This window comes from Maylandia zebra, linkage group LG20, assembly GCF_041146795.1.
Source record: "Maylandia zebra isolate NMK-2024a linkage group LG20, Mzebra_GT3a, whole genome shotgun sequence".
Lineage (NCBI taxonomy): Eukaryota > Metazoa > Chordata > Actinopteri > Cichliformes > Cichlidae > Maylandia > Maylandia zebra.
In genome coordinates, this window is record NC_135186.1 from 9,564,407 (window position 1) to 9,588,161 (window position 23,755).

At 39.2% G+C, this 23,755-nt stretch overlaps 1 protein-coding gene and 1 long non-coding RNA gene across 5 annotated transcripts in view; one reads left to right on the forward strand and one right to left on the reverse strand.

Annotated features, from left to right (window-relative positions):
* The window catches only part of nphp4 (nephronophthisis 4), a 249,304-nt gene that overhangs the window by 176,135 nt on the left and 49,414 nt on the right, over positions 1–23,755 (forward strand). For all 4 annotated transcript variants that reach the window (XM_076878848.1, XM_076878847.1, XM_076878846.1 and 1 more), the window contains exons 13-16: positions 1,220–1,357; positions 5,749–5,906; positions 8,788–8,976; positions 13,073–13,260. In XM_076878848.1, the coding sequence (XP_076734963.1) occupies positions 1,220–1,357; positions 5,749–5,906; positions 8,788–8,976; positions 13,073–13,260 (673 nt within the window). The remainder of the gene's footprint in view (positions 1–1,219; positions 1,358–5,748; positions 5,907–8,787; positions 8,977–13,072; positions 13,261–23,755) is intronic.
* On the reverse strand, positions 1,349–16,531 carry LOC143414457 (uncharacterized). The gene is made up of 3 exons (XR_013095076.1): positions 16,285–16,531; positions 15,504–15,578; positions 1,349–1,705 (listed from the first exon to the last, which is right to left on the reverse strand). It is a non-coding gene; the product is annotated as an uncharacterized LOC143414457 (long non-coding RNA).

Below are 23,755 nucleotides of genomic sequence, written 5' to 3' on the forward strand. Positions count from 1 at the left end.
ACCTGTCTAGGGGACAATGGTGCAGATTTGAATGTGACGGTAATTTGGGGGCCATTTAATTAGATGTATTCATTCTGATCAGAGTGTATTATTATGAAAAGACTAAAATAAGACAAAGGATCAACATAACTGGGCAGAAAGAAACATTTTTTTAGAAGGAGCTCAGAGAATAACAGCTGCTCTTTAGCTTAGAGATATAAACAGTATCATTTGGCTATCTGATCAAGATGCCACCTGTCTGCCTGTGGAGGCCCATCTCTGAGGAAACCTTTAGGCAGACTTAGTCGCTGCAGTATAAAATATCCCGTGGAGTGTGGGAATGCCTCGAGATACCCCAGGATTAGCTGTGGGGAAAACCGAAGATTAGAGCAATTCACATGTGAAATGTATTTCATACTTAATATTATGGTGATTGTGGAGACACGTCTATAGCTCTGAAGTGTCCATATAAGTGCAATTCTACAGCACTTATTCCATCATTGTTAAATAACAAAGTTGTGTTATACACGCCACTCCCCTGCTTTTTAATTTTACTCCTTCTTTGACATTCCTCACTGGTGTTCTTTTGATATCAGTAATACGCTGATATCATATGAACAATTTAAAAATAAAAGTACTTTTACATTAAGGGCAGTTAATTCCAGTGGGAAAGAGAAACGCAAAGCATAAATAAATATGACAAATTACTTAGAAATCAAGTAAAGGTGAGGTGAGTTTTATTATTTTCACTCTGCATTTACAACAGCTTCAAACAGAAATTAAAATGGGAAAATATAAGAAAGAAAATGCTATTATAACATTCAGAATAAACACTTTATATTTGTGTATTGATGGATGTCCGAAATGTACACCATTCAGTGTATGTACCACTGAATGTAGGTCTTTGGAGGCATTTTGAATTACATTTCAAGTCCCTTATGAGTAATGATTGATATTTCTACATGACACTTTTTGCACAATACTTAAGATAATCATAAAGAACGATGGAAACAATCTCACAAGTCAGTTAAAGTTGACCTGCGAGAGGATGACAGCGTGCAAAAAAGCAGTAGTTTTGGAGGCAGGTAGAGTGACGAGGGTTTATAAGTGTCAAAGCATTGTAATGGGGTGTTGCCATCTCAGACAGCACATGTGTCTCTCTGGTGTAAAGTATATTTCTGAGCCCTGTTGCTCATAATCATAATAATAACAGCGAATCATTTGCATTGTTTCTCCGCAGCTCTCACTGTCTCAGCTGGCAGCTACTTCACGCTACCCGACCATCAGCCACTCCAGCTCGGCGTTGCCGTGGCAACAGTCGTTTCCTTCTCTGCTCCATCCTTCCCCATTGGCATCGGCCCACCAGCTGTCACATGTCGTAAGATTTCCACCCCCGTTCGCTCACACGCGCACCCACAGAAACGCACACATCCTTCACACACACACTCACGCGCGCTGCAGAAAATACACAAACACTAGGTGAAAGTAAGTCATAGATACATTTACGAGGTGTACATTCAATCATAGCGAAGACGCACGATGTCGTACATTGTCCGCTTCTTCACTGGAGTACAAAGCCACACTCACCTTTACAGCACTCAGCTACCAGCTCATACCCATGTACCCATGGAGACACAAACACACACACATCCTCTAACCTGAACTCCAGCCCTGCACACTCTTTGTCTTTGGAGATGCTGGTGGTGCCGAAGCGGATTCTTTTCATCTTTAGAATCAAAAGAAACATTATTTTTTCACTTGGATTTTCAATTATTCTACAAAGACTGCTTTTTTTTAATAAGGTACTCACTGTTCTACGTCAAACTCATGTTTTGACTAATTAGGAAAAAATATGTTTAACCTACCCTGTCCAGTACTTCTTTTATTGGTGATTGGTAATTGGTAACAATTAGCTGTTTTCGTGTGTAAATCAACCCTCCATTTGAAATACAAATTCTGGCAATAAAAAGTTTTTTTTTTTAATGAATGCCTTTTTATCAAACTCTTTTTGATTTAATCCCTATACTTTCCAGTGAACTAGCACAGAGATAATAATGAAAATTACATCAGAGAAAAAAACATATCCGACTGGCTCTAAATGCTAACAAGCTTTATGCATCTGAACGCAAGTCCTATCATTGCAGCCAGAGGATTCACTGCAGCGTAAATGAGGAAGCAAGCTATACTGTTCTGATTTGATTAACTTTGCTGAATAATTTCCTGAAATGATGCAGGGCTAACCTATTCCCTGCAGTTGTAGGTGTTTGCTGCCGCGAATTGCCTGCCAGACTCATTTTGCCTTTGAAAGCTGCCTTGTCTTTGCTAAATTAGACTACGTTCACCCACAAATATGCATATATTTGGAAATATGCACATTAGAAGCATTGGAAGAATCTCATAGAATGGCGAGTAGTCACAATATAAGCTTTGTTAATTGCAACTGGAGTGTTGTTGGTTATATCTGCTGTGAAGTTTCCAAAGTGCTCACTGTTAATACATCAAGTCTGCAATGCCACTGAGCTATAAGGGGAAATGCACACACTAATCGTTGCCATGGTTATAGCTCACACAGAGATCTTGACCCTGCCATCTTGATGACTCTGTTTTTTAAATCTTGTTTTGTTTTTCTTTCTGGAAAGGAATTCACATCGGCAATTATGGTGCCTAACTGCAAGGACATTTGAATATCATTAGTTATGTAATATTTTGTATTCTTTTTAACTTAACCCCATGTCTCCTGTCTTTCATATGAGAACAGAACTGGTGGCTAATGTAGTATCTAGTCCTCTAATGTACAGGTGACAGTAAAGCACTGTGGAAACACCATTGCAGATTTGTTCAAATGTAAGCGTACACACCAGCAAATGTGATTGCTTGCCTCCCCTTTATTATCACATTAGATTGTAGGGGCTCGTTCAGTGCTGCCCTGGACTGTATACCTGCTTTCAGGTATACCCCTTTCAGCATAGCTGAGAAGTCCTGCGATATTGTAACTAGTCAACTACAGCTTTAATGGATTTCCTTCATATTTCATGCTCAAAATCTATATATCTTAAACCATGAATCATTCTGCAGAAATAAGCCAGGAACTAGGAATCAGACTTACTGGAAGGATCAAATATAATAAGAAAGACAACATGGCAGAAGGACACAATACAATTTCATTTTGAAAGACAGACTAGGTCGTGTTGTGAAATTGTCAGAATAACTTTATCCACTTTTCTATCTATCTAAAAGTAGGAACATCTTGTACTTACTGGGCTACATTCCAAGAAATAAGCTTCATTTATACCCATGTTCTCTCATTCACACAAGTTGTAATGCTTTTTATTTCTTTCCATATATATATTTCAAATCTAATGTCTGTTTCTGGCAACACAGCAGCATTTCCTTTTTTTAGTAATAGGTTAGCTTGGCACCTACAGTTGCACCGGTTGGCTTCCAACTGCATCACAGAATGTTTTACATTAAAGGAAAACTGAATGTTAAATTATTTCCGTTACTATATGTGCATCAATCCCAAAACAATAGATGTAATAATTATTTATTATAATTATTGTTCTACAGTGTAGAAGAGTAGCACATACAGGGAGTGAGAAGCTTTATTACTATGAATTTTACTATGTTATGTTTTTACATAAGACATGCTGTATTATGTTCTTTCATAGTGTATATAACCTTTCTTTAAAGGTCACATTCTGCTAGCAGTTTGAAAATATTACCTTAAATGCAGGCGACTTGTTAAAGTGCCTGACTTTGGTTGCTTGGTTTGTACTTTCTAAATGCCAATACTGTAGAATCCACTGCTGGATTTCATATAGGGCAGAAAACACTGTCAACATTACTGTGTACTGTGTATTTCCTTGGTCTCCGCGCTGGCATTTCATTCTGTTCTGATACTGTAAGCAAGTTTCTGAGACTCCTTTTGCATATATTGAGTAATTAAACTAGATTGCAGCGTTTATTGTTTAAACCTCCATTTGTCCTTGTAACCTTACACCCTGAACTCACCAGCCTATAAAAAGTGCTCGTATGTCATCACACTCCATAGGTTTTATGGTAGCAAGTTGAGATAAAGTATAACTCAATTACTCTGAGCCTTTAAAATGTGTTAAGACTTCTACATTATGCATTGAAATTCTCTTAGGTTATTATATTGCAGGTTGTTTGATCAGAGAATAACGGTGCATATGTAGGGTATGTTGAATATACGTATATATAGTAGCACGACTTTGGTCGAGGTTATTACCAGCACGTTTGACGGAAAGCCCAATAATGCTCAGCCTCGCATGGTGTGTAATAGGCCAACTGAACCATGCACATGTATCAAAGACCAGGGGAAAAAAACAACTGCAAAATGACACCATTAGCACTTCTTAGCTAATTATCTTCGCTAATACCCCTCCAGCTGTGTGCCTGTCAATGACAATGAAGTGGGGATTAATGTTTGCCACAAAAAATGTAGAAATGTTGAACTGATCCACAGGCAATTAACTGTGCTGTTTCTTTTCATAAATATATTGTAAAGTCGAGTACTGTAAAGCAGCACAATGCAAACATTGGTGATTAAAAATGCAAAATGCACTCTTAAAGAAAAATAATTTAACTTGTTATAGGCTGATTAAGTCATCTGTGCTTTTTCCTGAACTTACTGTCATTGGCCCTTCCAATGCTTCGGCAGCCTTAGCGTGACTATAACGCTGCCTATTGTGCATTAGCATTGACATATTTATCCTTTAAAACGCTTTTTATTTGCCCCATACTGTTTTCCTCTTGTATTCTTTATGGAAAAATGTAAATTTGGGTCCCATCTTGACAGATTTTTTTTTTTCTTGAAAAACACCAAAAATCACAATGAATTGACCCTGACTGCATTGTGCACTTATCCAGATTTTAATTTATCGTATCCATCTGGACAATTAGCAGCCAGTGTCGTTCAGTGATGCCCCAAACTATGACAATCAATAATCTACTAAATTGAAATGATGTTTCTTTATTACGGTGACTGTGAGCATTTTGACTCAGGACCACATAACCTGTCCTGTTCTATTAGAGCAAAACATTTTTGAAAAGTTCCCCTGAGAAATGCACAATTTACTCCTGTTTAAATAACATTTGCTAAAGCCCGCAGCGTCCAGCTGTCTTTGTTTCTGACACACTTTGAAAGAGTTGTGTGTCTGCGGTGTATATTGATGGACAAGGCTATTTATAGTCTTGTGACTCATAGATAAGCTTTGAGGATCAATGCAGACATCCAGTAAACCTAACCAGAGTAAGCTCTTTACGTCCTCCGTGACATATGGCTGCTGTTTTTTAAAGATATGCATTTCCACTGTAAGTGTGCGGTTGGAACTGCTTTTCAGAGTATTAGGCAATTTCCTGAATGAGTTTTAGCTAATCCACCACAAGCTTTCATCCTATTGCCTTGTAAATATAATCCAAGTCTCCATAATGCAGTATACATGCTTTCCATACATCAAGGTGACAATAATGTTTTGCAAAGCAAGTCCTCTTTTGATTCCTTTCTGTCCATAACCGTAATACAGTTCAGTCAATTCACGTTGCTGCACATGGCTTCACTGACACGTGTGTGTAATGTTGTTAAGGAACTGGCTGTGTGCCATTCTGTATAATACGTCTGAGTAAGTTATCGTGGTAAAAACAATAGCGTTGACGTAAAATCCTCATGTACTGCAGCCAGTGGTAATCTCATTTATTGGATTATGCATTAATCATTCCTTGCTTTGTTATTAATGATTTTTATTTCAGGCCTGCTCAGCTGTCAGCAACTTCGCCCACCTGGAGATGGACCTTCAGCAAAGAGGAGGTGATTCAGCTTCACTTCATGATGAGGGAGACCAACTTCAGGAGCTGCCCTTCACCCCTGTCCATGCCCCTGTCATTACTCTGGGGATGAATGTGCCCAGGTGAGCCCAGTCTGTTGTCTGCCTCAGACACGAGCAATGATGTGACCCAGAAAGAAAAGACTCTTTTTAAAAAAATAGTTATTGGACATCAACAATAACTTTTATAAAAGTTTGAAGATCCCAAATCTCTGCAATGTTCAGTTCAGTTTGCCCAAGGCCATTTTAAGGTAAAGATCTCATAATGTTATTGAGAGAAAACACAAGATTAATTCTCAAGAACTTAGCAACACTGAGGAGAAAAAAAACTCCTTTATTGGAGGAAACCTGTGAAACAAACCGCAATTGGAAAGGCAGCCATGTATCATGACCACTTAGGGGAAGGGGGACAGTGGAGAGAGTAAGAGAACCCAGAGAAATAAGAAATACTGACATCAGATCAGTGTATGAACTTAGATCATGATACTGAAGGTTGAGAGAGAGAAATACCAATGTAGAGAGGGTTTCTACTGCTAGGATCCTAATTGCTGAGGGTTCTAGCTTCCATTTTACTTTTGACAACTTTAGAAAACACATGTAAGCTAGCACCCTAAGAGTTTCTCTATTTGGATGATCTACTACTGTACTGTGAGCTCTGTAAGACTTGTTCATTAAGAGCTTGTGTGTGAGGAGAAGGATTTGAATTTACACATCAAAACACGCTTAAAACAAATGAAATGCCAAATGGCCATAAAATATTACCAGTGTCTTTTTTGTGTGTGTGTTTTATCAGCTAATGTTTTATTTTACTCCAAGAGTGTCCATCATGTTTTAGGATAGCCTTCCTAAAACATGATGGATATTCTCTTAAAAATGTAATATTGTGGCATATTTTTTCATGCTCTCTCCACTGTGCATCTGAATCATCATTACTCATGTTATTGTTAGTCATTTACACCGGTCTTTAATCCAGCATGTGGGACCACTCTGCAACCCAAAGCTATCTGTGATCCTCTGTAAGGAGGATATGGAGGCTTTGTTGTTGGCGTCAGCTGTGCACCACAAATTGCAATAAAGGCCAGTTTTTATTTGTAAAACATTAAACAATGATAGATGCCTTTGAACTGCAGCACTGAAAAATGCATTAGCTGAAAACTAACTGGAATCGGGTGGCCACGATTAGTGTGTAAAAATATGTTTTTAGTGGATTCCTGATTTGTCAAACAACCGTGTTTTCAGCTAACTGAAAAACACAATTTTCTCCCTTTCTTCTAGTTGTACTTTCAGTGATTTCCACCTCGCTACAGCTTCTGATTTGGCTAACCTCTCCATGTCAGCATGGGAGGGTGACTCATGTTTGACAGGAAACATTACTAAAGAAAGGCACTTCAAATATCCTTTCAACATGCTACTGTTTTATGAAGCCTGGTATCCTGCGTGAACTCTAGTACGGTCCTTTATTACCACAAAAGTTTGCTATCTTGCTATCTACAGAGGGATATTGATTGGCTCACTAATTGGCAACATGTTTGCACTGGGTAGGATAACACTTCTGCCAGTAAGTAGGAGAATTCAGGTCAGAGCCAATTTAAAGAAAAATGTTTTGTCAGCTTTTACATCCCACTTTGGGTAATGGTTTCAGCACTGTTTGTTAGTGTGAAATTCATTATTAAATCCAGCTGTAAGGGAGAGGTTTTGACTTTGATTTAGTTGAGCAGAATGCAATGAACTCAGCAGGCAATTTACGATCATAATGTCAGTGGAAATATAGCCAGGTCTTAGACAGGAAACCGAATGAGAGAGTGCATTCTGCAAATAATGGGCACACTAACTCCGAAACAAGGCATTGTGCTAGTACAGAGAGTCAGTAAATAAGCAGCTGGCTCTGAAACTGTTTTCCGATCCCAGAGTTTGGATCCAGACACGATGCTGTTCAGTTCAGTGGGCTGAAACATCTCTGCCTTTTCACTCGGATCCAAAACATCTTTTTGACTGTTTTCAGTGTGGAATGACCCAGTTCTTTTGAGAAGAACAATGAAGTCTAAAGAAGTTTAATTGAAGTTGCCGTGCATATCTGATTGAGCCTCTTTTGAAATAAAAATGATGGCTTGAATATTAACTGGGGCTAAATTAAGATACAACTCTGAGCGATGGGGGAGAGAAGGAAAGCATGAAATTGACACAGCTGCAGAGGAAAAGCCCAGTCGACTGTCTTCTTCACTGATGTTACCTTAATTAGTTTGATCAGGGCTTCGTTCTTTCACAAATGTGACACTGTGGGTTCAACATGGACACAGGCAGCATTACTGTTATGAGAAGCCCAAACATTATTGTTCATTTTTCTATGCCGGCACTTTAGTCAGCCATCTGTGCACGGTGTTATCAGACCCAGAATGTTTGGTGTCAGCACTGAGAGTATAAGTTATAAATGTTACCGTAGTTGTGGGAAAACAGGTGGCCACTATGATTAGAGATAACTGCCAATTATGCAAGAAAATCCTTTGGGAGTGCTTTGGCACCCGTTCTCGCTCCCCTGTTAGTATTGTTGTGGTACCGCTGCTTGACAGATATTGCTGACATCCTTATGCTGCCTAATCATCATTTCCCCACATTTTTCTTAAGTCCAGCCGGATATTGAAATTCAGGTTCAGTTTAATTGGATGAAGTCACTAAATTGAAGTTATTGCCCAAAAGATAAACATCTTGAGTCGAGATGGAACTGATCCAAGGCAAACAAAGCTAGGTCGAAAAATGATAAAAACAGCATTGTATTCCGCTCCACAGATCCAGACATTTTTTTTCCGCCTCATTTACAACCGCAAATCACCCAAGTGAAGCCAGTGCAGTGGGGACTAAACGCATTACCTCCTGCTGCTCGTAAAGCATCAAGAACGCATTCGCTGAAGTCTTTTCTGCTTGGCGAATGATTGATGTGTGCTGAATTTTTCCTCTAATTTAACTCTAGTTCCTGCTCAGTCAGCTCCAGAAGCTCATTGGCCCACCTCTTCTCATCTGGTTTCCCTGACATCGTGGACTCTAGTGGACAGGTGGCTGATGTCCTGGATCCCACAGAACCCCTACCCTTTGATCCCAATCGAGAAGAGAATGACCTGCAGGGAAACTTGCTGGTGTTCCAGTTTCTGGCATTTACTAGGTGAGGCCTGCAGTACTGTGTCACATGTGGTTGAGGTGTTACTACTGTATAGCATAGCTTAATTGCTGTTGTCTTTGTTGCTGTTAAAGATTTGGCTTTAACACCATGACAGATTGCAAATTAGTTACTTTTTTGCTTCCAGAAATGGCAGATTTGTTGTATTCTAAGTGAAACAGAGCAGCCATTGATTCGACAACCTTGCCAATATCTTTCTGTACACTGAGCCACTATCTGTGTAGAGATTTGGAGACTGATTGACGGCCAAGGGCGGCTCCTCCCCGCCTCAAGGGGTTATCTATTTTTCAAGATTTCAATGCGTTTAAACCAGGCATAAGGTCCTGCCACCCTCTACGTACATGTCGAGCACATACCCCTACACAGTATGCACATATACACTCATGGTTGCAGAAAAGCACATTTCCTGTCAGCACAGGCTGAATTGTACCCCTGTCAGTGTCCCATCACGAAAACCCTGGAGCTGGCATCAACTCTGACAGGGGCTGACAGTGGAGCGGGGTTGGGAGGGGGGTGGGGAATGACGACTGCCGAACGATAGGTACAAAACACACAGATTTTTGTGTCTCTCTATCTTGTCATCAGTGCTGTTGGCATTGCTTACATTTGTCTTGTTCATCATGGACTCACCATCATGGTGCCATGACCACCCATGCATCAACCTTTACACTCTCTAACCTCTTGCTGTTTTGAGATGCATAATCAGTGCTTTGTGTGTGACTAGATTAAAAGACTCTGCTTTTGATTATAATTAATTACACTGTCTGAAAGTGCACCGTCTTTGCCTGTCACAGCTGCATGTCTGCTCAGTTTTAACAAATGATAGCAAAATCCTACCAATGGTGCGACACTATATTTTACATTGTTCACTAATCAGCGGAGTCATGTAACATAGTCCCTGGAAACTCTCAACCATTTTTAAAAACATTAAGAAGGATTTTATTTAAAATCTGGCACCTTTTGATCCTTTTTGGATCAATATTGGAAAATCCGATGTGAAATCTGCCTGCGTGTGGGTCTAAAGTGTCCTTGATAAATCATTAAGTAACACGATTCTTTGTGATGGCAAAGTGGAGGAAAGAAGTGGCAGGAAAAAGGGTAAAGAGCGACAAGTACTTGAAATCTTGTTACCAAAGAGGTATTGAAAAATTTAATAGGGCTGCAATCTTCTACTTTTCGCCTCTTCTTCATTTCATTTTATCAGTAACTTTATTAGTATTTAAAATTTCAGAAAAACATGTCTCTGAGGCGAAGTCTGCAGATTTTTTTAAGGTAATGACAGTGTGTGCTTTGTAAAAAATAAGTCTCTATAGAGTAACTTTTCTATGAAAATTGCTGCTACAGTAAAAATAAAGGGAAATATATTCCAGAGTAAATTAAGAAACGATGAAAAAATACATACAAGTTTATTTAGAGGAAAAAAAATTGTTTAGGCAGGAGGTTAATACTTAAACCTTCATCACAGTACCTGATATACCTAAAACCATGACAGATGTCATTGTGAGTTTTTATCAAATAAATCAGGTGCTGATTTCCAGAGTTGAACTTGTATTTGGTAGCACTTCACTTTTCAAAGGTTCAAAGAGATACTGAAACAAGTCTAGGAGGCATCATTAGGCTGAAAAACCAAAAATGCATCAGAGAGACAGCAGTAATGTCAGGAGTGGCCAAATTAAAAGTCTGGTACATTTGTAAAGGGAGGAATGCATTGGCCAACTCAGCAACAGTGAAAAGACTAGAAGACCATGGAAAATGGTCAAAGTGAAAGATGACAGAAGTTGTTATGAAAAACCTTTCACAATATCTACCCAAGCCAGCAACACTCTTGAGGAGGCAGGTGTATCACTGTCAAGCTCAAGAGACACCATCACGAATGGAAATACAGAGTGTTAACAACAACATGCAAACCACTGGTTACACACAAGACCAAGAAGGCCAAATTAGCTGTACCAGAATGATGGGAAGAGAAACGTATAGAGAAGGAAAGGAACAACTCATGATCTGAAGCCTACCTCATCATCTGTCAAACATGGTGGAGGCAATGTTCTGACAAGGCCATGTATTGCTGTCAGTGGAACTGGTTCACTAGTGTTTGATGATGTGAATGCTGATAGAAGTACCAGGTTGAATTGTGAAGTGTACAGGACTATACTCTCTGCTCACATTCTGTCAAACGGTGTAAAACTGATAGGGCAGCTCTACACACCGTGTACAGATAATGACCAAATCATACTGTAAAAGCAACTCAAGAGTTTCTGAAGGGACAAAAGTTGGACATTCTTCAGTGGCCAAGATAGTCACCTGGTCTCAACCCAACAGAGAATCCAAAAGAGACACAGAGACTGACAAACCAGTAGCAACTGAAGGTGACTGCAGTAAATGCATCACAGAGAATCTCAAAAGAGAAAACACGGCATCTGGTGATGTCCACGGGTTCTAGACATCAGAGAGTCATTGACTGCAAATTATTTTCATCAAAGTATTAAAATCAGTCCTTGCATTTAAAACGATTTTAGTTTATTCACATACTTTTGGGCCTCTGAAAGTGGGAAGCTGTATAAAAATGAAGGTAATAAAGCTGAAGCTCCGCACTTAAATCACGTCTTGATTGTTTTATCTAAAGTCCTCTGTGGTCATGTACAGAGACAAAACTACAAATACTCGTGGACCTAAATGTAAAAGCCGACAGATAAATCACTCTTTGTGGTAGCAATTGGGAAGGAAGGTTATAGTCAGCCCTTGTTTTATTGCAAATTATACACCATGGGTGCAAGCTGAAACACTATCACATTATCAGTTGGATAGTACAAGAAAACATATAAATGTCTGAGTGTATAAATTTACTTAAGTGTTTATGTTGTGATGCTATGAAAGCCTGTTCAGTCCCTCTGGATCTTTTTCATCACCATCTTAGGGCAGCCTGAAGTGGAAACTAAAGCCTCAAACTGGAACATAAATTTTGAATCTCTGTTGGTCGTTGTAGAGTGAGGTAAGGCTGAGTTACCTCAAAATTATGACAAACAGGTATGGCAGACTGGGCTTCCGCCAGCGGCAGCAGTACCATTTAGACAGGCAGGGAGCCTGTGAATAGGCAGTGTAATTTCCACCTCTCACCCGGGCGCCATAATTATCAATCTTGTCTGTTTACTGAATGAATATTAATGCTGGCTCCTCTTTGAAGATGGAGCATGGCATCGTCTTTAACAGTGGAACACCAGAGCTTGTGATTGACTGGGAGGTCATACGCCGCTCTTATTAGTTTCCACTTTGAAATCTACGGCTTCGGCAGTCTGTGGTCATGAGGGGGCCCTCACAGCACTCCCTGCTTGTTTTTAAAATGCTTTTTCTTTTTCCTCAATACTCATTGACTGGTTGATAATTTATTCATCATATGGAAGCAAGAAGCTCATCCTGAAACTTGCTCTGTTTTAAATGTGCTTGGCGCTGAAATCGGGTGCTTGCAGGCTCACAGGGACTTTATGTGGGCTAACTGCAGTTTCAAGTGTGGGATTAGAAATGCGTATGTGTGCATGAAATCACACTCAGAGGGTGGCGTTTGTGTGAAAAGCAGTACACAGCACACAAGGAGGAGGTTCTCATAGCCCCAAAGATTACTTTTTCTAAACAGGAGTCCCAGTAAACAAACACAAGAAAAGTATTCTATTTGTGGCAATAGATAACCTAGATATTTATATATATTTATACACTTTTCTCTCGTCCACAGATCTCATAACACGTTCTCTTGCTGCGTTTCATTTTTTAAAAATGAATTGTGAATTTGTACCCACTTAGTCAGCAGTCCAGTTTTCTTAGCAACTTTAAAGTTAAGCTCTTAGCCTCTTTTTGGTTTTGAAGTTTTCACTTTTAAGCAGCTACAAAGTTAAACGACTCCTATAAGATGTGCAGAATATTCATTTTTTAAACATTTGAAAAGATTCTGGGGAAAAAAATTATTTTCTAAATATAACAGATTTCGATTTCTTTGTATGCTAATTTATTTACACGGTATTCTTATACGGTCATTATCATTGTAATCATTATTTTTACATAATAACAATCATCTCCTGCTGTCTTTTCACAGAATAGCAGCACCGGGTGTTGGTCCCGATTGGCCTGAAAACATCTACTTCACCTTCCAGTTCTATCGCTTTCCACCAGTCACATCACAGCGGCTCAAGTTGCTGACTGGTGACAAGGTTCAGCACAAAGCTAGCAATCCACTTCCCTGTGTCCTCGCCTCCATTAACAAAGATGGCACAGTTAACACTGGTAAGAATTCGCAGCTTAAAAAAATATTGTTCATTCCATTTTTTTTTAAATATTATATAATGGTTATGTGTTGCCTTTGTGTCCCCTAAGCGATAGATTTATCAGAAGATAACTGCATATTGCATGCTTTAGAAAATCGCCACACTTGTGTGTGAGACTCTGCCGTTGATTATAAAAAGTGTACGAGGCGTATATCTGTTCCAGATTCAGAGTTTATGCCAGGCTGAGATTCATTGTACTGCTCTCCAGGTTAACATTGTACAATCACTTCCTACAAACTGCAAGCTCATTCCATGATGCTCCATGATGTTCTCTGATGCTGAGGCACTTCTCTTTCAATCAGCCAAGCGGGCGCTGATTGATGTCAGGTCTATTCATGTAGCAACTAATGAAATGGAAGAGATATTACAGCTTCTGACAGAGCGTGATATTGAGCGCACAAACAACACCCCCCCACCCCATTCCTACGCCCACCCGTATTCTCTATTCCCCAGACACACACTTCAGTCTAACTCTGTCAATATTTCTCCGACTGTCTCTGCATCTCTCTCAGCCTATAGCATCCGGAATGCACTTCCACAAAGCCGTGCTACATCAAGACAAATCCTTCCAGATATTGTATTGCTGGGAGCCTTTTCACCTATTTCCAGACAGCTGTTGAACTACTAAAGCTTTCCTTTCTTATTTGAAGAATAAAACGCTTAGCTTATCACCACCGGCGGTTAGTCCATTCACAGCTTGTTTCCACAAATGTCAAAATCTGCCTCATGTGCCTGCATGCTTTACTTGCAGAACCACAAAAACTGTTTATGTACAATTAAAAGTTTTCCCTTTCTGTGATGATGTAATTTCAGTTGGCTAGCTCAAATAGCAGATTATAACTTAGGGTATCATTAGCTAAAAGACTAACGCAAGCTGAGCACACAATGACCCAAATGAACCGGATATTTTTTTTGTATTGGGTTGAATTGGTGATTCTGTTCAATATTAATGGAATTTTGAACATATTTAATGTCACTACAAGAGAATTTGTGTATCAAAAGTAATATAAGCTAAACAGAGAGTGCGAGGGAGGTGAATCTGAAAGGAAAACTTGATTTACTAAACCCTGGAGTTTTGTTTCTATAGCCTTACTTAGTCTGCTTTGTTACTGCTGCCATCAAGTGAACCTAACGAGAGGGTATTTTTCTTTCCTCTTTGTGGATTCATTCCACTTGATTTCATCCCGTGCATCTTATGATCCAACTGATTTAAAGCAATCTTTTTTTTTTAAGAAACATTTGATATGCTGCTCATTTTACTGCCAAAGGATATAGTTAGTACTGTTTTATTCCTAAAAATGAATCTAATGACTAAGGTGTAAGACATAGTTTTCACAGGAGCTTCACAGGATAGTTGGTGGTAAAGTTAAAATGAGAGTGGAATGTTGCTTTCTATCTGCTGGGAGACACAATCTCCATAAATTTGTTTTACTGTGTCAGTCTTATATTTCCGGCTTGTTTTGTACTGCCACAGTAATAATTCTGTAGTAATTTTCTCCAGTCTAGGTGATACTGTAACATTTAAAGCTTGAGCTTTTGTAAGGAATCTCAGTTTACTGCAGTAATGAATAGTTGCAGACCTTCAGCAGCGTAACCAGAGGCGGAGCCAGACATTTGAAACACCCGGGGCTTAGCCCTAAAGGGTAGTATGCATGTGGGATTATTATTTTAGAAATGACTGAAAGACTGAAAGATTAATAGGCTCTGTTTTGAGTTTTGTTCAAAAAAGAATGACTTCATATAGGAAAAAAATATATCACATATGCAGGACACCATAAACTAGTTTTTTAATTAAGCAGCAAGGCAGAACAAAGTCGGGCCTGTATCAAGACATGAGGACTAAACCCCAATTCAACCAGACCAAGAACTGATCTGGAATTAAAACAGGACTACAACAGTTCAAAATCAGGACTACTGAGGACTTAACCAAGACAGAACCAGAATCAGAACTAGATGATAGTAGCACTAAAAATCATCATAGACCTGCACTACACTTATTTTTTAATTCTACCAAAGTCCACTATTTAGACTGAGAAAAGTTTATGTAATTATTTAGCCTTGTTGTGCAAACAAGCCTGCATAACTTAATATAGAATTTGAAAAATAACAAACCTAAAAAGAAACACTAGGTACAAGATACATGAGTACCTATGATACGGTGATACTTTTGGTAAACAACCATTTGACTAACATGTGTCTCACCTGCTCTTGTTCCATCTCTGTTCTGTCCTCATTCTCCTCCATCTCCCTCTCTGCTCCTCTCTCTCCCTCTTTGTGCTGACAATCATCAAATATACAGTTGAAACCAGATATTTACTCTTCAGATAAAAACACTTTTTTAATTGTAACATCAAGTCAGACTAAATGTTTATTTTTTTAGATTGATAAATATAAAAAACATTTGTTAATTTTAAGAGTAAAGAGATAAACTGTCTGTATTTCTTAATTGCAAATGGCACCAAATTGTATTCAAAATTGAGCCACACTTATGGAGCTCCACAGTTCTTTTCCTGGTGTTTTGGTTGACATCTCTTGATTTTCCCATTTCAAAGAAACAGGCTCTGTGTTTTGCCTTATATGCATCCACAGCTGTGCCACCAATTTACTCACATGGACTCTGCTAACCTATCAGAAGCTTCTTCAGCTCAGAATGGAATCGTCTGGAGTTTTCTTATTAATTAACAATAAACTTAGTGTATATGTACTCCTAAATTTGATGAAAGTGATAAAAAATAGACAGCTCTGTCTCTCTTTATTCTGACATTTAACTAATTCAAAAGATATTTCAATATTTATCCAAAACAAAACAAGTTTACTCTAAATTGATGTTGTACAGTAAAAAAATGTTCTTGTGTTTTCCATAAAGTGTATGTAAATATCTGGTTTAAACTGTGAATATACTGCTGTGTATTGAAATTCCTCTTGTTTTGCATAGAAATATACTGAACAACATAGTAAGCATAATATATAAAATAACATTTACCTGAGTTTTTTTCTTTGAAAGAAGCCTCTAATGTCCATTCTTATATTTCAGTACATAACTGAAACCGATTTAGTCGGGGAGGGTAAGAACTGAAAATATGAAATAAACACACGTAAGCTAAGACTCTAAAAAAATAGCATTTGTTCTGCTTTTCATTTCGCCATTTGTTGATTCACTTGAAGAGCAAGTAACGTAATATTGGTCAAGTGATCAGTTTGATATCAATCTTTCGTGGTTCACCGTCATATTTACATTATTTGTACGGTACGAATGATTTGCTTTGGTACCTGGTCAAACTTAAGCTCTCCTTAGTATGGCTAGCTCCGTTTCTCCAACAGCGCACACAGGCAGCAGCTGCCCCGCCCTCTCGCTCAGTCGCTTAGTGCCTGAGCTCGGATCATACCAACATCAGGGGGGGATTCACGCACAGTCGTAAATTCCCTCAGTGTGCACTATGTGCTTCGAATATTGTGTGTACTTTTTGTTTTATACAGTTGTCAGCCAGGCATCTAACTATGAAAAAATTGCACTCCAAAAGACCCCGGGCTTCTGACAAAACAACCCGGGCTTAAGCCCAGTAAGCCACCCTCACGCTCCGCCCCTGAGCGTAACTACACTTTCTCCTTCAAAAGCATTGATACAGTGGGTCAGTGACATCTTGTTGCATAAGATTGTTTCAACTTAATTCAGTGTATTTCAGTAGCTCTATTATTATTGAAACTCTTCTGTAAAGCATGATTGAGTCAATTGAAAAAAAGTTCCTATTTTATTCTCATTCTTTGAACCTTCATTTCCTGAGGAAATATCTATTTCTTGCTTCAGTCGTTCACTGCTTAGGTGGCTGTTCAGTGTGGCTGTGTCAAATATAAAATTCACGGTCATGTTTTGTTTGTTTGTTTTATGATGTCCTCTGCACTCTATTCAGCATGATTGCAAAGCGCTACAGTTCACACATTGTACTTTAACGCTCTCTGACACTTACTTTGAAAAGTTGATGGGTTTTTTGCCCTGCTGTCAAAATGTATCTCTTTAACGTGTCCATACCTGAATATCAACATGTTGGCAGGATTCGATTGTGATCAGAAAAAGTCATTGCATACATACAGACACACACAGAATGTTTTCTTGCTTTTATCCTGATAGCTAAATACACCTCAACTTGTGCTAGAACCGTCTCTCCTGGTATAATAAAAACATTTAGTGAGGAAGCAGCTACTGTATGAGGCACCACCTTCCCACCTTTTGGCCTTAATGTGTGTGATGGAAGGTCAGGGGATGGTGGAGACCGCCTGGCCACAGTTCAGTGTAGTACAACATAGATGAAAAGCTGGTTGTCAGTTTCTCTTTCACTATGGCAAAGAGAGAGCCTGGCAGAGAACGGATGGATAGTTTCTCTGGGGGAGTGTCTGCGTCATGTGTTTTATGGTATGGACTTTTCTTTGACCTGTTACAAGTTGTAAAACGTTATTATTTACATTTAAAGTTGCATTTGCTTAGTTTACTGCATTGCATCATTGGATAGAAATTACTATTGCTATTGCAGTTCAGTGACAGAGGGAGTGCTATATATATTTTACTACTACAGATTAAAGAAGACAGTTTAATCACTGTTTTTCAATAATGTTTTTAATTTCTAGCTATACTGCACAAATTAGTCCAAATGTAAAATCTTGAAAGCACTCTTTAAGTGATTTATAAAGATGTGAACGATCCAAGTATTGTACGAGATCAGTGATTTGGTATCTGCTCTCTGGTTTGAGCTTCCTATGTGCGTGTGTGTGTGCAAGAAACGGTAAGAGTCAGAGATGGGAGTTTTAGAGAGAATATGGAAACTGACTTTGAGCTTCAAAGCTGCTATGGTTATTCAGCTTTGTGATTCTGTGTCCTACTGGGTGGAAGTTTCCCAAGAGCCGAATGAATTCCTAAACCCTGCTTAAGCAGTCGCTTAATGAAATCATTAGGTCTCGCAAAGTTTCTTCCAATCCTGCTGTAAAATTAGCTTGAAGAGGACACCTGATCAGGTTGAGTGTAAATCTTCACATGCTGTAAACCAGCGGTCCCCAACCTTTTTTGCGCCACGGACCGGTTTATGCCCGACAATATTTTCACGGACCGGCCTTTAAGGTGTTGCGGAAAAGTACAACAAAATAAAACTAGTACCAGTACCGAAAAAAAGAAGATTTATTCATTCACACGTGAAAAGACCCAGGAAGACCGAGTTAAAGATAAAAACGATAACAAAATAACGCTGAAAACCGCTAAAAACCCTGAAAACCATACATTTCACACCTGAGCCTCAACTCTCGCGGCCCGGTACCAAACGACTCACGGACCGGTACCAGTCCGAGGCCCGGGGGTTGGGGACTGCTGCTGTAAACCACTTAAACCAGTGTGGCTGTAACAATATGATACATACCTCATGTGATTGTGTTTTAGAATCCATTTTGGTATTGGGCTTATCTTTCTGCCATGTGATCAGCTTTCTACATGGGAAATGATGAATACGAAGCCTGGGAGCAAAATTCAAAACCACACACCCAGATTTCTTTGTGTAGAGAGTCAGTGCACAGAGAAATCTATGTGTCTTCCAGGCATTTTATGATATACAGACCAAGTGATTGTGGTGCAACTGAACACTCAAAGACTGAGAGGGAAATGAGGCACAGTTGGGTGTCTTGATGTTTACCTTATGGAAGATAACTGAAGCAGAAACTACAGTGTTCTGCCTCAACGGCTGATTTCTCTTATTTATTGTTTTTTTTTCCCTTTTTTTTCAATTTGCAAGTAATTGAAATGGTTAACGTGTAGCTGTTACAAATTAAAGTACAAAGAGCAAATGAAATTGCAATCATCTGTCTTTGTGTTAATTAGTAATTTGAGGCTTCAAAAAGAGACAATATTAAAGTCAGCAGTGGGACACAGCGGTGGAGAATCTGAACAGATAGTAGCAGCAACAAATCAATATGTGAAGTGTGTTATTTTTTATTTTTTTCTTAGCAAATATCTACCAGGGATAATCCCAGATCCCCACACAGCCAGAGTCCACCCACACTGCTGTTTTTATTTGCTTCCTGATTAGAACTCTTCTCGGGAGTGCGTTTGATTGACGTGTCTGAGGTTTTTTCTCCTTTTTTTCCTTCTCTTTTGCACATGTATTGCTCATTAAGATTAAACCAAAAAAAAACACCAACACAGCACCAATAGAATAAACACAATACATAAATACATGTTTATGTATTGTGTTTATGTGTTGAAGCCCTTCTAAACAACACATCGTTTTCTCATCAGATACAGCGTTACACGGTTTGAATGTGCATATCAAAAGTGATGGAGGGGTTTAGTTCGTTCTAGAGAGAAACCTTTAGAAAAGTCCATTATTCTGTTGCATGTTTCTGTTCTCTGCCGACTTGGGGCTGTGAAACATCATCACTTTACACCCACACTGACTCCCAACAGACAAGAGTCAGAGTTCCTTGTCCACTGTGTCACATTTGCATTAATATATAGTTAGACATTTGCTGAAAATGACTGTTATCTCAGCGTGTGGGCTGCTTTCCATACAAATGTATTGATCTAAAAATGGTGTGGATTATTAATCAAGTACATAATAATCCAGACATTGCAATAAGAAGCCCTTAGTGGCCGGTGTGATCTTTTCTTTCATTCGTTCTTTCTTTCTTTCTTTCTTTCTTTCTTTCTTTCTTTCTTTCTTTCTTTCTTTCTTTCTTTCTTTCTAACAAAAAGGCAGACATATTGGTAATTGTTGATCTACGGTTCTCATCAGTCCTTTCCACATCTATCAGTACACTCTGTGCTTTCTCTTTGTTTTCTTTGCCTGCAGCCCTCACAGTGTTTTTGTGAATTGTTGATCCCTCCCTGGGTGTTCAGGCTGCCCAACCTGCTGTAAACATACCAAGTGCCCGCCCGTCCAGGTTAGGGGGAGGTATGTTGGGTGCTGCCCCTTGTCTGCAGGTCGAGCCGCACATACACGCGACCCCGTGCAACCCTTGGGCCAGATCTGTCAGTTCCTCCCCACTTGTGAGCACAAACACACAGCACATTCTGTCTCCTCTCGCTCTCCTTCTGTGCTCTCATTGCCACACGTCCACAGCACACAACCCTAGAGCATGCTGAGAGAATTAATGGTCCAAGTGGAAAGAGTTGGCGGGTGGTTGGGGAGATGGAGGGAGGAGGGATTGGTGAAGGAGGAGGTGGTGTAGGTTAAAGGAGAAAGAGTTCTGAAAAGACTATATCACGAGTGCCGTGGTCTTTCTCTTCCCTCTCTCTTCGCCTGTTTCTTTTGTATACAGACAAGCCTGTGATGCCCTCTTAGTAAAAATCTAAAGTTGTAACTGTCATGTAAGTTACGTGAATTGGAGATTTTTCTATAATCTACAGTGTGTCCAAGTCATGGCCCACAGGAAAAAGTTGGCCCTTCACAAATGTTAATCCAGCCTGCATATCGCTTTAGGTTCTTAAATAAATTTCAATTTGACCTACTCGGTTGTAGAAGTCATCTGCAAAGCAGTGTGCACCTCACACACGTGCTAAAACTGGATGCAACAAACAGGAAAGTTAGTTCTTAAGGCAGACCATTTCAGCTGTGGTAGGAGACTGAATAAACTATGCCTTCACCGAGTGTAAAGAGGCAATTTCTGTTTTCAAAGAACTTAATTTGTTGTCTGAATCCACATACCAGTAAAGGTATGGAGTCATGGACAAGGCTTTGGAAAGTCCCTGAACAAAAAAAAAAAAGCTGTGCAACTGTGTGTTCCTTCAAGGCCAAACTCAAAGTGATGGAGATGCAACGGTATCGGTTTTGTATCAGCAGCCAGCTTCATGGCAGAAGCTCGGCTGTACGGTAAAAGCTGTTTTCCTTGCCTTATGTTTTTAATGAGACAGTTACTGAGCTCTGATGTTCAGGCCTGCAAAACAGCCTATATGAGACTTGTTAAAATAAAATATTCGCCATTGTTCTAAGCTTTTACATCAACTGTAAATACAGGCTTCTAAGTCAATTTGTTATAATTTGTTTGAATTGTAATCAGAATGCAATATTTTTTCTTGATAAAATGCTGTCATGGTTAAGAAACTTTTGTTTTCTGGCTTAATCCTCTATGCCAGGCACATCAAACTCATTTTACATTGTGGGACCACTTTCATCTTATGTGGGCTGGACCAGTAACACTCAACTTTCTGTCAATGTAACACATTTTAACTACACATTTAATCAATGACACGATCTTTATATAAGACAAAATAACACAATTTTAACAGTATGTTTGAGAAATGTTGCTAAATTAAATGAAGGAAATCTGTCAGCATGACTCTTTGGGCTTAATTTTAAGAAGTAAATGTGTGAAATAACAGAATTCTATAATTTAAATACTGTGGTGTGTTTTTTTGGAGAGGGTCGAGTAGGAAGGAGTAGGCTGTAAAATGTAATAAAAAATATAGTTAAAAGTACCAAATTTAATTCCTCCACATTTTCCTTTCCATGGGCCAGATCAGAGTCTTCACTGGGCCAGTTCTGGCACCTGCGCCTTATGTTATACACTCCTGCTTTATACAAACCAAACTATACACAAATAGGCTACAAGATGCATAATTTCCCAATCAAATGAAATCCTGTTAATAAGCTATATGTCTGACCCTTGGTGTGACCCTTACGTTAGCGAAAGTGAATTTGACACCCGTGTCCTACTTGGTACTCGTTTTTCTTTTTAATTTTGAAATCTCTTTTTAGAGATCTGAGCAGAAGTCTGTAAGACATTCACTGTAATCTTCCTCAACCTATTTACAGGGGGTGTATTTTCTTTGCTACTTTATTGTTGTAAACCCGCAAATGCGGCTCATCTGTGAAGCACTTTGATGTACCTGGGTCTTTTAACACTAGATTTACTAAACCTGCGCAAATTTGCTTAACTTCCCTAAACCCAACACCCCCTAGAATTACTGGGTTTTTATTTTCTGGTGCAAGTCCCGAGGTGTTAAGCACCCCTGCTGAGATTTTCACAGGTCGTCAGCTCGTTTCTCCTCCAGCTTTTGTTGTGCAAACCACCCATTATCCTTGAGGCCTGGCACATTTGCATTTGCTCACTCAGAGTTGCTCAGATCCAAGTCAGGCCAAACCTCTGTGTTACAACTTTCAGAAATGCCTGCCGTACCTATACAAAATATCCCACACATTGACTGACCTGCAAATATAAAAGACGCACATTCACACCTTCCTTGACTCTCAGCACAGATCTTCCATTGTCACTGTGTATGTGAGGAAGTGGCATTGCTTGACTACAGCACAGTGCTGTGCATAAAAGCAGACCGACCCAGGCGGGAGAATGATTTCTTGTTACATTTCTGAGAACGCACATCAGGATGGCCTCCGTATGTGCTATAGAAGTAAAACTGAAACTGAAACTGAACTGAAACTCTCAGCACTGACCAACTGTGTTTGCTCTTGGAACTGTTTCACATACAAGGGTCAGTACTACAGGCAGAAACATAGGTGTGTCATGGGTTCCCCACTTTGTTGACCAATGGTCATGACAACTTGCATATTAATCATCAAGAAGCTGACCTCATAGCCCATTGTTTGACAGTGGTGCTAGTTTCAGTAATTATGCAAATGTACTGAACCCACTGACATCCAGATGAACAGAATTTCCTTACCTGAAAGATTGAGCATGCATCAGGACACTTTCTTCTGTATAATCCTCACTTACATTACACTGTTCCTTGGTGCAGCCTCAGTTCATTCACTGACTGTTAGCTCCCATTAAGCCCAGTTTCTTTTATTGGCTGCCCCAATTCAACTTTATTGTCATTGCACATGTTACAGGTACAAGGCAACGAAATGCCTTGGTTGCATCCATCCAGAAGTGCTTTAGCCATGATATAGATATATTACAAATATATATTAGCAATAATATAGATATGTAAGTATATTACAGAAATGGGTCTATTATGGTATGTTATAATGTACACGGTATGTTATGAATATGCTATAACTATAAGTATATACAGGCTGTAGTGAGTACAAGCTATGTACAGGCTATGAACAGGATATAAATATGAAAAACTATACAGAATATGAAATAAAACAACTATACAGAAATATGAGATATACAGCTATACAGAAATGTGAACTATGCAAGTTATAAACAGTTGTAGAATTAAAAATTATCGTATTGTACAGAATGATTATTTACACAGAATTATACAGTAGTGCAGTTAAGATAAGTGAGATATGTGAATAATTTCTACAGAGGCTATATAAAGTGCTAGTGGTTGTGAGTGGTGGTTCAGTCCATGTTATTATTGTGTTTATGAGGGTACAGTTGTCCATTGTGTGTGTGTGTAGGTGGTTGTATCTCCAGTCCATGTGTCTAATGTGAGGCAGAGTTCAGGAGTCTGACAGCTGTGGGGAAGAAGCTGTTCCGGTACCTGGTGGTCTTAGTCTGGAGGCTCCTGT